Raw genomic sequence first — 14,054 nt, 5'->3', positions numbered from 1 at the left:
AGGATGGAGAAAGGTATGCAGAGGAGGCAGGTTTTGAAGTAAGCTTTCAAGACAGACCAAGGCTTTGGCAATGATGCCACAATGTGAAACAGTATAGATTAACTGTTCTTGTGGCACTCAAAATTAAAGCCTTTCCAAACACATCAAAGGCTTGGGAAAGAAACTAAGTGCTTACATGAAAAAAGAACAGATTCGCCTCCCCATTTGTGGTGTGTGTGCTGCATGGAAAGGAACAGGGGATGGAAGAGGGGCGTAAGTATGTCCCTGCTCTCTTTCACACATGAATGTAAACACTATATCCCTAGATCAGAGATGTTGTGAAATCTAGATTTAAGTCCTGCTCACCAGGGTTGCTTTGGAAGATAGAGGAGGGGCGAGAGAACATAACCAGCCCACGCGGAAGATCCACTTCCTTGTTACAAGAGTGTCATACTGGTGTATGTGTCACCAGGGCTTGCTGCAGTTATTTCTTCCCTACTTCATGATTACCTTCTGCCAAAAGCTGCCTTCTCTTCTGAGTTCCCCAATCTGGTCTCAACTTCCATTACTGGGCTTTTAGTAACATTACTGATAAACAGTATATTTACTTCATCTAATTCTGGGCTTTTGCAGGCTGTCGTAGTTTAGTGGTAGAATTCTTGCTTTCCGTGCAGGAGACCTGAGTTCGATTCCCGGCCAATGTAGCCACCAGCCATCTGTTAGTGGAGGCTTGCATATTCCTATGATGCAGAACAGGCTTCAGTGGAGCTTCCAGAATAAGACAGATTAGGAAGAAAGGCCTGGAGATCTCCTTCCAAAATCAGCCAATGAAAACACTATGGATTACAACAGTCCAATCTCATTGCGCATTTGAGGTTGCTATGAGTCTGGGGCCAATTCTATGGCGGCTAAAAACAACAATAATAATTTGGGGCTTATCATGGATTGAATTGTATTCCCCAAAAATATGTGTCAACTTGGTTAGGCCATGATTCCCAGTATTGTGTGGTTGTCCTCTATTTTGTGATTGTAATTTTTCTGTGTGTTGTAAATTCTAATCTCTGCCTGTTGTTAATGAGGCAAGATTAGATTATGTCAAAGAGGATTAGGGTGGGATTGTAACACCCTTACTAAGGTCACATTCGTGATCCAATGTAAAGGGAGTTTTCCTGGTGTGTGGCCTGTATCACCTTTTATCTTACAAGAGATAAAAGGAAAGGGAAGTGAACAGAGAGTGGGGAACCTCATACCATCAAGAAAGCAGCACCAAGAGCAGAGTGCATCCTTTGGACCCAGGGTTCCTGAGCCTGAGAAGCTCCTCAACCAGGGGAAGACAGACGGCAAGGACCTTCCTCCAGAGCCAAGAGAGAGAGAAAGCCTTCCCCTGGAGCTGATGCCCTGAATTTGGACTTCTAGCCTACTAGACTCTGAGAAAATAAATTTCTCCTTGTGAAAGCCATCCACCTGTGGTATTTCTGTTATAGCAGCACTAGATGACTAAGACAGGGCTTTAGTAAGCTCCAAGTATTTACTAGACATTGCAATTATCACCATCCCTATTTTAGCAGACACGATTATGTATATAGCCCTGTTTTTAGAGGTGAAAAGCAGAGCAGAAAAATGGTTAAACTACCTCAAAATCCAAGGAAGAATGGGTGAAACATAGCAACTACTGCGTGTACACACTGTGGAGAAGGGTGGAGCACCACATCACACCCACGCTCTTCTCATCTGGAATCTGAATCCATGTTTGACCTCCTGTCTTTCACCGCCTTCCATCACTCTCTGGTGTTCTAAAATCTGATAATGATGTATCAAACCACCAAATGCACCTCATTGTGAAATTTCTTTCAGGAATGAAGTTAGGACTCCTGACACCCAGCCTCAAGCTCTAACTAAAAAGACTACCTTACCTTCAGATAATGCAAAGGTGAAAATCTCCTAAAACTAGGTATTAGCCCTCCCCCTGTGCCTCTGCTATCTTCTTAGTCCAACTTTAGGTGTACCTGGCATAGGCCACAGGTACTCAAATGTGTTCTGAGCTTAAGTTATTAAATTACTACACATTCCTAAAACAACTAATCTGCTTTGTGGTTTGACATATTATTTATTATTTTAGTTTGGCCTCTGACAGCCAGAAAGGTGACTTTGCTGAATCTCTCCCAGAAGAAAACTGAGAAAGTGTTCATTGACAAATCACACTGAATTTAACCCTCAGAGGTGGAGTTAAAATATGTTTTTACTAGAGACTGTGGACTGGCAAAAATACGGAGCCTCACAGGAAAACATGGGATTAAGCAAGTGGTAACTCTTGCAATTCTGACAGACCTCAACTTGCCTCTATTTGGATTGTCCTCTCATGTTCCCAAAAGATTTCTTTCGCCAATACCCCTGTTCTTGTCCAGTGTCACTTATTTCCTAATTAAAGAGGGCATTTAAAGATGCCCTCCAACATCTTAGCTAATAATTTTCAAACCACCTTCATGTTAAAAAAACCAAAGCTGTTGCCGTCGCACTAAGTAAACAGGCTAATTCCTATTCTGATCTATTTGCAGTTAACGTTTGGAATGAGAACAGGGAAAGGTAAGTGAATCTGAAGGTATAAAAGACAGGTGAGACTACCTCTAAGGAAAAACGCTTCATTACCTAAAACTTCCTATACATAACATACCACCCCTCATTTCAATTCTCCTACTATTCACATATTGGTCACTCCATTACTCTATAGCAGTGAGAATGAACAAACCAAAATCAGCAAACGACAACCCTATGATTTCCCTTTAGAGGGGAAAAATGTAACTCAAGTCTCCCAGTCTGGCTTACAGAGTTAGTGGTTAGTCTGGGTAAAAGTTTGAAGCTGATGATAATAGAAATATTAGTTAACATTTATTGATGTGTCAGCACTGTTCTAACAGCCTTATCTGTACTAATTTAATCCTTAAAACCTTGATAATCACTATTATTCTCATTTTATAGATGAGTTAATTGAAGCACAGAGCCATTAATAACCTGCCTTATGGTACACAGTTAATAAATACTAGGCCTGGGACTTGAACCTGGCAAATTGGCTTCTACAGCTTACGTTCTTAACATTATGCTATTCAGTGTCTTTCAGGGTTTAGTGTTCATTCTAGATCAGGGTTGTTATCCTTTTTCCATGGACTGGCTTGGGGGTAGTGGTGGGGGAGTTGCTGAGTGCCTGAAATCATACCAAATTGGGTAGATAAATGCATATGTATTTTTAAGGACAGGGCCCACAACTTTCATCAGAATCACAAAGGTGTTTGTGGCCTTTCAAAAGCTCAGAACAACTACCTCCCCATACCCCTCCTGTTTTAATGGATACTTATTCATTAGTTTTCTACACAGGAAATAACACGAAGAGTTACAGAAGTGTTTACTATGTTCAGATAACTTATCATTTAATGAACAAACTACAATTAGCTCCATTTTACATAGAGTTTGTATTCCAAAGATTTTTTTAAAAAAAACTAGGAACATTCTTTGGTCAACAGTTACAATATCATGACTGGTACATGTGTTTATAACCTAAAATAAACCAAACCAATTGCTGTCAAGTCGATTTTGACTCACAACGACCCTACAGGACAGAGCAGAACTGCCCCATAGGGTTTCCAAGGAGTGGCTGGTAGATTTGAACTGCTGTCATTTTGGTTAGCAGTCTAAGCTCTTAACCACTGCACCACCAAGGCTCCTGTGTTTATAAGGCAATCCATAAAAGTCTAAATTCATTCACAATGTCCCTGTAGCCCAGTGGTACAAATACTAGAGAATAATGATGCCCATCTCTCTGAGTTCAGCTTCTCCCCTGCCAATGACGCTTTTCTTACCACCCTCTCTTTGCACTTTGGTTTCCTTCCTTCCTTTCTTGCATGGAGAATCAATCACACTTGTCCATGCTTCTGTCTAGCATGCCGTCATCAAAGCTTTTGCTGGATAACTAAACTCCTGGCATCTCTTCCAGATGGGCTTCACTGGCTGGATGTCATCTGTGGTGCCTGCATGGCACGGCTGCATGTCTCCTCCACAGTGCTTGCAACAAATGGACTGAAATCATGGGTTCACGTGCCTGTCTCCCCCACTGGATTGTGAGGTCAGAGCTGGCAACATTACTTTAAATATCTCTGTATGCTCAAACTAGGGTAGGTAGTTCCTTCTACAGAAGGTGTTCAACTGCATCCTCCTTGTAATGAACAGAAATCAACTACTGTGTACAATGATGGTTCTAGAAGAAAATGCTCCAGAAGTCCAGTCTGGGATGCTGGGAACACACTGTTCATTTCCTGGTACATGGGGGGTGTTCAAAAACAGGCATGAAGACTAGTGAAGCACAACATACACGGCTCAATTTTCAGGCTATTACCGGCAACTCCCACCCTCTAAGGCAAGACCTCAGGAGCCTAGGGCAAAATGTTACAGGCAAGCTGCTACCTCTTGCCAGCACTGCTCATGTCACCCCGTTTTCAGTCTTCTTTAGGCCCGGCTTACCTATGCTACAGCAATTGCCACTGGTAATTCTGACCAGATTGTGCTGCGCTTGGATCTCTGCCCTTCTCCTGCTTCCTTCCATCCATCCCATCTGCCCTCTCGCCATCCTGATTTCCATCCCAACTGTTCCTGGACTAGCCCTGGTACAAGTTCTAAATGAGGGGCACAGGTCCGCAAGTTTGATTATCAGAGAATGGAAAACAAGACAAGCTCCAGGAAGCAAAGAGAAGTGACATATATAGGGAAGTGACATATAAATACACTAATGCAAAAAATGTTTTGCCTTTTAGCTTTACATTTGAAAGCTTTAAAAATATGTTTGGGGGTGCTCCCCATCTGACCCAAACTTCCATTTTAGTTTCTTAAATAGTTGATGCTAATATTAAATTAGAAAGCATATTATTAAAAAGGAGAAATATGTCCCAGCCTCATTTTTATTCTGATTTTTAATTTCCCTTGATTTTAAAATCTCAATTTTTAAAATTTTCTTTTTCATGTTTGTACATAACTAGTTATTACCTAGGTAAAATTTTACGCATGCCATTGCCTTGATGTTGGCAACAACTGTACACATCACTGCCTCTTTTTGTTTTATCTTCCTCCTTCCAAAAGCTATTACACAAAAGTTAAGAATATTGTGTATGGTGACTATGAATGCCCTCTAAAATAGGAGACATGAAATTCAGGTCACTGGAACCCTCATCCATTGTTTGTGAGAACTGAAAATGGTACAGCCATGGTGGAAAACAGTTTAGTAGTTCCTCAAAAAGTCAAACATATGATTATCATGTGACCCAGCAATTCCACTCCTAGGTCTACACCCAAGAGAACTGAAAACGTATGTCCAAACAAAAACTTGTATACGAATGTGCATAGCAACATTATTCATAATAGTCAAAATGTGGAAGCAACCCAAATAGCCATCATTTAATGAACAAAATAAAAATATGGTACTGGAATCAACTCAATGGAAATAGGTTGGTTGGTTTGTTTTTGGTATATCCTACGATGGAATATTATTCAGTCATGAAAAAGAATAAAATATTGATACATACTACAACATGGATGAACCAGGTAAATATGATGTACAGTGAAAAAAGACAGACATGAAGGGTTACATACGGTATGACCCCACTCATATGAAATGTTCAAAACAGGCAAATCCATAGAATCAGAAAGCAAATTAATAGTTGTCAGGGCTGGGGAGAGTGAAGAGTGGGAAGTGACTGTTTCATGAGTATGAGGTTTCTCTGTAGGGTGATGAAAATGTTCTGGAGTTAAACAGCAGTGAGTTAGACAGCAGTACTGGTCGCACAACATGTGAATGTAGTAAAAGCCACTGAGTTATACACCTTAAAATGCTTTAAACTGTGAAAGTTATGTTATATGAATTTTACCTTAATTTAAAAAATAAATTCACGTCAGATTGTAGATATTTCAAGAACAACCATAATCTCTTAAGAGTTGGGCAAGCCTTAGGAGGTCACTGCCTTCCAAGGTGCCCCTCTCCACTCCAGCCAGTTTCTCTACGATATGTTCTGTAGGACAAGCTGAACCGTGTGTGAAAAATCAAATAGCATTTGTTAAGTACCACATGTGCACGATACTGGATATGCCAACATGGTTTCTGTCCTCTAGCATTACACAATCCTTTCTGTTCAGCCATATCAATGCAGATACGCCATGTCCACAGCTCCAACTACCAGGTACAGTGTTTCTCTCTGGCTCCACAAAACAAATCTCCTCTCCTTGGCCTTTTCCTTTGGAGCTCAAGGTCAATGTTTTCAGCAACTTGGTTTAAAGTTTTTCTTAGTTCAGCCCTAATATTTCTTACAGGGCTGCCAATCAGAGCAAAAGATTGCTGAAAATAATCTTTGGCAGGGACATTGGCTTGTTTTCTTTTATGAAGTTTTAAAGGCTCTTTTCACGTGGATGGAGATTTTTAACCCAAAGGCAAAGACAAAATCTTACTTATAAAATACTTTAATGATACAAACATGTCCATAGATAGACCCTCTTCATCACAGCTAACACACAATATCCTCCAGGACATAATCTATTTTCTGAGCAAGAAAACTCTATACACCTGAACATGTATACGCTAGTCAGTCTAGAGTCAAATCTTGGGTAGAAAATAACCTGAAATTCCTCCTCCTCCACAGCCTCTCTCTCACCATTATCCTTTCATTAATATTTTTCTTTTCTGGCATAATTTCTCTGAGTTACATTTTTCTACTTAAGTTTGCTTTAGTATCATTTTGGGACATATCGAACTTTTCATACTTGGTTGATATTATGGATTAAATTGTGTCCCCCCAAGATATGTGTTGGGTCTCGGGGAACATCTAGCTTAATTGGCATAACACAGTTTATAACAACAATATTCTACATTCTACCTTGGTGAATAGCGTCTGGGGTCTTAAAAGCCTGTGAGCAGCCATCTAAGATACTCCACTGGTCTCACCCCTTTGGGAGCAAGGGAAAAAGAAGAGAACAGGAAACAAGGAAAAGATTAGTCCAAAGGACTAATGGACCACAGCTACCAAGCCCTCCACCAGACTGAGTCCAGCACAGCTAGATGGTGCCCGGCTACCACCACTGACTGCTCTGTCTGGGATCACAACAGAGGGTTCTGGACAAAGCTGGAGAAGGATGTAGAACAAAATTCTAACTCACAAAAAGACGACCAGATTTACTGGCCTGACAGAGACCGGAGAAACCCCGAGAGTATAGCCCCCAGACACCCTTTTAGCTCAGTGGTGAAGTCGCTCCCGAGGTTCACCGTTCAGCCAGGGATTGGACAGCCCCATAAAACAAAACGGGACTAATAAGGCACAGCAGTCCAGGGACAAGAACTAGAAGGCAGAAGGGGACAGGAAAGCTGGTGATAGGGAACCCAAGGTTGAGCAAGGACAGTGTTGACATGTAGTGGGGTTCTTAACCATTGTCATAGGGTAATATGTGTACTGTTTAATGAGAAACTCTTTTGTTCTGTAAACCTTCATCTAAAGTGAGAATAGCAGCACAACTAGAAGAACGTAATCGACATCGTTGAATTGTACAAGTAGAAATTTTTGAAATGCTGTTATCTTTGGCTATGAATAGTTTCACCAAAAAAAAAAAAAAAAAAAGTCCTCCAAGGCTGAGAAGGGAGCATGTTGACATGTCATGAGGTTGTTAACCAATGTCATAAAACAATATGTGTACTAATGAGAAAATACTTGCTCTGTAAACCTTCACCTAAAGTATAATTAAAAAAAAAAAAATTAAAAAAAAATATGTGTTGGAATCCTACCCCCTATGCCTGTGGATGTAATCCTCTTTGGAAACAGGATCTTCTTTGTTATGTTTATGTGGTCATTATCATCATAGGGTGTGTCTAAATCTAATCACCTCTGTGTTATAAAAAGAGCAGATTAGACACAGAAGCAAGCACATACTAGGGAAAACTGATGCAACCAAGGAAAGCCTGGGCTACTAACAAGGGTTTAACATGGCCAAGCTCCTGATTTGACTTTTAGCCTCCAGAACTGTGAGTAAATTTTTGTTCTTTAAAGCCACCCACTTGTGGTATTTGTGTTACAGCAGCACTAGCTAACTAAGACAGTTGACCTCCTAAACATCAAAGACAGCGCTTTCCTCCTTATCCCTGTCCTCCACCAGCTCCCACCACATAAAGAATAAATTCAATGACTTGGTCTATCACTGCTTGTCAAATCACAACCTGAACCCTACCTGCTCTTCTTCCTTCTTCTCCTGCCACTTGCCTACCAGTCATGTCAAACCACTAACAACTGCTATGCTTTTTCTCATCATGCTTTTTCTTGTGTCTGAGATTTGCACATGCCTTTGTTCTACCTGGAATCCTCTTTCCCACTTTTTCTGTCTACCGAACTTCTACTCATTAATAAAAGCTGCACTCAAATGTCACCCCTCCATTGAAGCTGCCTGTGTTGGTCTCTCCAGTAGCCAGATGTAGTTTACCCTGTATTTCCGAAATACTTTTTGTAAACCTATTTTAGCACTTGAAACACAATGTTGTAATTATTTCTTCACTTTCTGCTCTGCCATACATTATTTTAAGTGAAGGAGCTATGTTAACTATCATATTCCCAGAGCATGAAATAAGGCCTAATACATAGTAGGGTCATAATATGTTAAATAAATGAAAATTATTGTGGAACCCAAAACACTAGTTAGAAGCATGTGAATATCTCCCATAAAGAGAAATGTGAATGAAGAACTTGAAGAATGTAGGACAGTTTCCTAAACACTGAAACTGTGGAACACATTGAATTCAAAAATGACTTTTATTCCTTTTTGTGTTTAAAACTGTAACATCCAATCTTTCTTGTGGATTTTTCAAGATAAACTCACTGGGGGCAGGGACCAGAAACATCTTGCTCAGCCCAATAGTACATGCTCCAATGTCATTTTCTTACAGCTCCATTTACTCTCACCTCTGCCCTCCACTGAGTACCTCACAGCCACGCTCAGCTATTAATCCATGATAATGAAACATTTCTGTCTTTTCTGGAAGGAAGCCCATTTCCAGCACAACTCCCTCCATGGTATTTCATGATGTACCTGCCTGGAAAATGCTTTAGCTGTTGTACACTTAATTCTTTCTTCCCTGAATGGTAGTTATTTTTATGTATAACCCTCAGCTAGGTTATGCATTCTTTCAGAAGAATGAGGGTCTCAACATCTTTGCTCCCAGGAGAGCATCTTGAATACAGTAAAAACCAAAACCACTGCCTTCAAGTCAGTTCTGACTCATAGCAACCCTACAGGACAGAGTAGAACTGCCCCATAGTGTCTGCACGGAGCGGCTGGTGAAATTTGAACTGCTGACCTTTTGGTTAGCAGCCAAGCTCTTAACCATAGCACCACCAGGGCTCCCTGCACACAGTAGGTACTCAATAAACACCTGGTGAATAACTTTGAAAGCATTAATTTAGTAAATGATTAACTTTTGAAGGTGATGTTTTTCACCCTAAACTAAAAGGCTTCACTTTGCAAAACTAACTTAGTATTCAAATTTTCATGGCATGCTTTAACATGCATTGGGAAGTACAGTGAAGGCCAAAAACCAAAGGATTGACAATTTTGGTTTCCAAAAGTGGAACAAAATTATCTCAAAAAATTTCACATGCATGTGAGGCTGCAATATTCTTCACCTAGGAAACCAGTGCTATAAACTGTATGACCCAGTGTGAGTAACCCACGGCTGTGGAGTCGATTCTGACTCATAGCGACCCTACAGGACAGAGCAGAACTGCCCCATGGGGTTTCCAAGGAGCAGCTGATGGATTCAAACTGCCAACCTTTTGGTCAGCAACCGTAGCCTCTTAACCACTGTGCCACCAGGGCTCCTGGTGTGAGCAGGCCGGCACTATTTATATTTTTTGTGTCATCTCCCTACTACTCCTTTTACATAGAAATGACATACACCTGAAGAGATTCTGAATAGGGTACACTCAGGGGCATTGGCACTAAATTTTTTGAGCAAGGTTGACTGGCTATTATATGGTCCCTGGGTGGTGCAAAAGGTTAAGCACTCGACTACTAGCCAAAAGGTTGGTGGTTTGAACCTACCCAGAGGCACCTTGGAAGACAGGCCTAGTGACCTACTTCTACAAGGCCACAGCCTTAAAAACCCTACTGGAGTGCAGTTCTACTCTGTACGCACGTGGTCACCACGAGTGGGCATCAACTTGATGGCAACTAACAACAAGGACAACTGGTTACTGTGAGTACTCAACTCCAAGATCATAGTCTCAGTAGCTCAGTCAAGTATTGCTAGCCCAGTCCATCTTTGTCAGGATACAGTTTTCATGTGTTAAATTCCAGAAGGCTACAGGACATAAATGGAAAAATCTTGACAACGAATCAATTTGAATAGAAAGTCAAAATTAAGGAGGAGTTTGGGGATATATAGGCACACTGGCAGAGGCTAAAATTATGGATCCCCAGAGAGGAGATCAGAGTTTAGGACTGTGCCTGCGGAATCCTCACATTTAATCTACAGGGTGAGCAATTTCTGAAGAGGAGCCATGGGAAACCAAACATTTTAAAACCAAAAAACCAAACCCGTTGCCGTCGAGTCAATTCCGACTCATAGCGACCCTACAGGACAGAGGAAAACTGCCCCACAGAGTTCACAGAGCTTCCAAGGAGTGCCTGGTGGATTTGAACTGCCGACCTTTTGGTTAGCAGCCGTAGCACTTAACCACTACACCACCAGGGTTTCCAAACATTTTAAAGGAATCGGAAAATTAGAGGGGAACTGAGAAAGCCAGGACCAAAGGGGCTTCAAAAGTGTTTGCTTAGTTCCCACCTGTACATCTACTCAATGTGGGCATTCTACTATTTAGGATACTGTCTTCTCTCTTAAAACATATAATCCAATATCTTTAAGCAATCTGGAAGGGTAAGAGACATGCTCCAGTGTGGTTTCTTGTTTCTCCAAGGTCACTAGCTTCATCGCAACACTTCGCTCCTTTTGGGGGGAAGTAGACATTCAGGTAGAAAAGGCAGTGGAGGCCTTAGATTGAAACCTATAAAGATGTTTGGCCATAAAAGTGAAAAGCAAACTGAAATGGCCTTTGGAAGCAATGCTGCTGTACCTAGGTAAGAGTCCTAGATGTGTTTCAGGCAGAGCTTCAAACCGGTTCATTTAGCTTTGACCTCCTGCTGAGACTTTGCATTTCTAACAAGTTCCCAGGTAATGCTAATGCTGCTGATTAGGGACCTATTCTGAGAACCACTAGTACAGCAGGGGTTCTCAAAATTTATTATACATAAGAATCACCTGGGAATCTTGTTAAACTGTAAATTCTGATTCAGTATCTCTGGAGTAGAAATCCAAATTCTAAGCAGAGGGTCGGACCTGACACGAATCAGTTTGAAACCCTGGTTTCAGGGGAAAGAAGCCAGAGGAAAAGAAAAGAAGAATGGACTGGATACTTCTGCAAGACTGGGATCCCTCCTGGGATGGGGAGTCAAAAGCGGTTTAAGCCTGTGAGAGAGAGTTCACCTTTGCAAGAGATGAGCTGTCTTCTCTACAGAGCCTTGATGAAGAGCTCCATCGATGGTTCCCGGCCATGGCTGTGAATTAGAATCTCCAGGGGAGCTTATTAAAAAAAAAAAAAACTATCTGGCTCTGGGTGCATCCCCAAAGACTCTTATTTAATTAGTCTGGGGCTGGCAACTGTATTTTTAAAAGCCACTTAAGTGACTAGGTACAGAGAGAGTTGAGAATCAACCACTAGGCAAGATCAAAAAGAGATACGTGCATCCAAGGGAAGAGAAAGTTGAACAAGTCACCTTTCACTTTTTTGTCTCAGAATTAGGCAGTGTTACCAAGAGTGTGATACCACCACAGGTGACTCTTGATTGGATGGCACGTGGCTAAGCCTTCTTCTTTCATATAGCTATAAAAACCAAACCCACTGCCCCTGAGTCAGTTCTGACTCACAGCAACCCTATAGGACAGAGTAGAACTGCCCCATAGATGTTTCCAAGGAGTGGCTGCTGGATTCAAACTGCTGGCCTTTTGGTTAGCAGCTGTAGCACGCTGTAGCTCTTAACCACAGCGCCACCAGGGCTCCACATATATCTACATCTAGGTGTAAATACAGATAGATATAATATGGATATACAGATACAAATGTAAATACATATAAGTATATATATTTAAATAAGTACTAAAAAATATAACCGGCATATCTAATTTGAGACTTCATGTGTATTAACGCTTAGAATGAGGCTAAGGTGGGTACTGTAGTTTAGAGTCTATTTAAGCAAACATTATGTAAATTCTAGTCCAGGTGGAATGCGGATATGGCAGACACTTTTATAAAACAGGTATGCAAACAACTAGAGTTTAGGGAACACAGGACTAATGTAGCCTCCATTGCCACTGCTGTCTGACTCATAGTGACCCTACAGGACAGAGTAGAACTGCCCCATAGGGTTTCCAAAGAGTGGCCAGTGGATTCAAACTCTTAAAATCTTTCATCACAGATCTTTCTGTTTTCTTAACTTGTCTCCCTCCCCACAGCAGCTCAGCCAGCCCAATGACATCCTCCCTGCTGCTCACTTACCTGGATGTCATCAGAAGCACTTAGATGCTTCTGATCTGGGCTCAAACTCAAAGCAGCCTTTCCTAGACTCAGTCAGGATCCCATTACTGATGGCTTAGCCTGTTTAACTCACGTGTGTCTCCTTTTCCAGATTCAAATCTGAGCTAAACTTAACTTAGGGTGCCTTGGCCATCTGAGCATAATAGGGCAAGAAACCAATGCTCACAAGGTGTTCCAGCCCCACAACACAAAAGTAAAACTGAAGCGACCCAAATCCAGGTAATGCAAACTAAAAGGACGGGGTGAAAGGAAAGATGAAATCCCTAAACCAAGCAAACAAAACCAGCCTGCAGGAAAGGCAGACTTGCTAAAATTTCACTCTTTATTTGCCATTCTCGAGGCATGATGCAAGCTCGTTGCCCAATTTATGTTTGCACATTTCCCCCTTGTCCACAATAAGCTTCAAAAGCGGCCAACTCTAGAAAATTACTTTTAAAAAAGTTCAAGTCTCGGGTCTAAAGAGGTTGTCTGATGGCCTTGAATGACCCCACCCTTTCCTGGGCAAAACAAAGTGCGCTTAGACTAGGAAAAGAGAATGTGCAAAGGCGGGCAGAGAGGAACGTGACAGCCCTTTTTACACCTTTCCCCCACCATTCTCATGCCCACTTAGTTTGGAAACTAACAAGGGCACCGTACATACCTCACCTTTCTCCCTGCCCTGCGTCCTGAACCCTGCTAGTCTCCCTAATCCAAACGGCACTAAAAATAGCAAGGATAAAAATTAAAAAGAAGACAGCCCTCTCTTTCCTCTTCTTGGTGCTTCTCGTTCCCTCTATCCAATCCTGGCAGGCCCTGGTCACCCAGTCATCACTACACCTTTTCACCACCCAACAAAATGGCAGTTTAGCAACAGGCGAGGCCGAGACCGCCTGCTCTGACTCTAGCCAAGCGCAGCTCCTAGCCAAGCAGCCGGGGGTCTCTGACGGCGTCCCCAAGTCCAAATATCCCTCTTCCCTACAAGCCCCCAATCCTCGGCCCCACTGGGCCGCCTACTCGCTATTTCAGGACCATTCCTGCCAGCGGCGAGGGAGCAGGTGCCAGCGTAACAGGTGCCAGGCGAGAGGGCCCTCGCGACTGCGCCGCCGCCAGGTTCCGGCTGCGCTGGACACGGCGAGGACCTGGGGAGGGGACGCAAGGAAGGCCACATGGAGGGGAGGGAAGCTGGGGGAGGCAGAAGGAGACAGCCAGGACACAAGGATGCCGCTGCCTGTCCCCGCACCCCCGGTGCGCCCCGCGCAGAGGCTGTCCCACTTACAATCTCCAGGCAGACGAAGGCGCCCGAGTAGGTTCGCAGGATGTCAAGGCCGGCGGGCAGGGTGACCCGGGGCGCAGGGAAGGACACGGCGGGATTCGGAGGCGGCGGGACTGCCGCTCCGCCGGCTGACATGCTGCCGCTACCACTGCTCCGTCTCCGCGCGC

At 42.7% G+C, this 14,054-nt stretch overlaps 1 protein-coding gene across 1 annotated transcript in view; it reads right to left on the bottom strand.

The window, feature by feature from the left end:
• Positions 1–14,048, bottom strand: part of MAL2 (mal, T cell differentiation protein 2) — a 28,704-nt gene extending 14,656 nt beyond the window's left edge. Inside the window, exon 1 of the mRNA XM_004372969.1 lies at positions 13,891–14,048. Within this exon, the coding sequence (XP_004373026.1) occupies positions 13,891–14,022 (132 nt within the window). The 5' untranslated portion in view covers positions 14,023–14,048. The remainder of the gene's footprint in view (positions 1–13,890) is intronic.
• Between the last annotated feature and the right edge of the window lie 6 nt (positions 14,049–14,054).

Source organism: Trichechus manatus, unplaced genomic scaffold, assembly GCF_000243295.1.
Source record: "Trichechus manatus latirostris isolate Lorelei unplaced genomic scaffold, TriManLat1.0 scaffold00022, whole genome shotgun sequence".
NCBI classification, from domain to species: domain Eukaryota; kingdom Metazoa; phylum Chordata; class Mammalia; order Sirenia; family Trichechidae; genus Trichechus; species Trichechus manatus.
Note: the sequence above shows the minus strand (reverse complement) of the source record. Positions and strands in the feature narration are given on the sequence as shown.